Below are 1,678 nucleotides of genomic sequence, written 5' to 3' on the forward strand. Positions count from 1 at the left end.
ACTTAGCTTCATGCTACTTTTAGTTTTTACTTAGCATCATGCTACTTTTAGCTTTTACTTAGCTTCATGCTACTTTTAGTTTTCACTTAGCGTCATGCTACTTTTAACTTTTACTTAGCATCATGCTACTTTTAGCTTTTACTTAGCTTCATGCTACTTTTAGTTTTCACTTAGCGTCATGCTACTTTTAACTTTTACTTAGCGTCATGCTACTTTAAGTTTTTACTTTTAGCTTTTATTTAGCTTCTTGATACTCCTAATATTTACCTAGTGTTTCACTACTTTTAGCTTTAAGCTAGTGCTGCGCTACTTTTCATTGGTATTAGCCTTTAGGTATAGTTTTCCTCCTTTTAGCTTTTCTTCTGCTCTTTTTGGAATCTTTTTCCGTTTCTCAACTTGATAAATGTTAACTTATTTAGCAAATTTTAGCAGTCTTTCATCATTCAGCACTCCCACTGGATTAAAATAATCCCACCTTGTATTATTAACCTGACCCTTGACCTTTGACCCCTGACTTTAAGGACTCTAACTTAAAAAGGACTTCTGTAAATAATGGATGTTGTAGCAGCTGCTGCTTCTTCTTCTGCCTCCTCAGAGATGTTTTCAACAGACTGTTTGAGCTACTTTGTCACCGACAAAATGCTGAAATGTTTCTGACTAAATAAAGACAAACGTCTGCAGTAACTCACCTGACTGTTATTATTTTATTCACTGACATAAATTATTCTGAACATTAATCAAGAAACTAGCAGTGACAGGCACATCACTGTTTAGGTACGAAATCCCGGGGTCAGGTTGATTTAATTAGACTGTATGTTGATGAAATTCTTCCAGCAATAAATCGCATTACAACAATGCAGCTTTAAGGTTTTATTTTCTACCACTCGACCTGTTTTATACAAGTTAAACTCGGTGTTGCACAGGATAACCCATCCCACCGGGACTCGGCTCAGACTTACCAGTCTTTTGCTGTATCGAGGTTTTGAATCRTCCATATTTCCTTCAAACCGAAGAGAAAACTTCGAAGAAGAAGCGGTTCAGCCTGAACAGTGGATCAGAATGCTACAGCTAACTGTATGTTTTATCAGTTTATTGACTATCMGCCGTCTTGTCAGTGTGAGACGCCATTTTCCTTCTCTCTTCTTCGGTGGTTGTTGGCGGTGTCCAACTATCTGACCTGTGCCACACCGCCACCTGCTGGACAGGACTGAGAACGACAAACAAAAAAAGGGTTTCTCACGAAAAAAACAAAARTGCAAAAAAGTTTCTTGTTATATCTAAACACATTTGTTTCATTTAAATGACTTATATAAAAACAACAGTTACCCAAAATCAGAGGTTTATAGTAAGTAAGTACATTTACTTTGTTACAGTAGTAAAATTTTTTGAGGATTTGTAATTTTACCAAGTATTTTTTTAAATCATGACTTTTACTTTTACTTAGTTACTATTAAAACCTAAAAATTATACTTTTACTTCTTTATTTCAAAGTATAACGCCTAGTTACTTGTTATAAATTAAATCTGTCTGAACTCATCATGAAAGGAGTTGTTTATGTGCTCTAAAAAAATTAAGTGTTGAATTTACTCAACTAAATCACATTAACTATTTCCACTAAACTTAGTGGAGTTAATTTGAGGTGATATACATATTTTATTTGAAAGAAATTGATCAATTT

The 1,678-nt window shown here is 34.2% G+C and overlaps 1 protein-coding gene across 1 annotated transcript in view; it reads right to left on the reverse strand.

Annotated features, from left to right (window-relative positions):
• Positions 1–1,163, reverse strand: part of LOC106536986 (lysine-specific demethylase 2A) — a gene marked incomplete at its 3' end in the record, with an annotated part of 9,393 nt that extends 8,230 nt beyond the window's left edge. Inside the window, 1 exon segment of the mRNA XM_014034352.1 lies at positions 960–1,163. Within this exon segment, the coding sequence (XP_013889806.1) occupies positions 960–995 (36 nt within the window).
• Between the last annotated feature and the right edge of the window lie 515 nt (positions 1,164–1,678).

Source organism: Austrofundulus limnaeus, unplaced genomic scaffold, assembly GCF_001266775.1.
Source record: "Austrofundulus limnaeus strain Quisiro unplaced genomic scaffold, Austrofundulus_limnaeus-1.0 Scaffold2068, whole genome shotgun sequence".
NCBI lineage: Eukaryota > Metazoa > Chordata > Actinopteri > Cyprinodontiformes > Rivulidae > Austrofundulus > Austrofundulus limnaeus.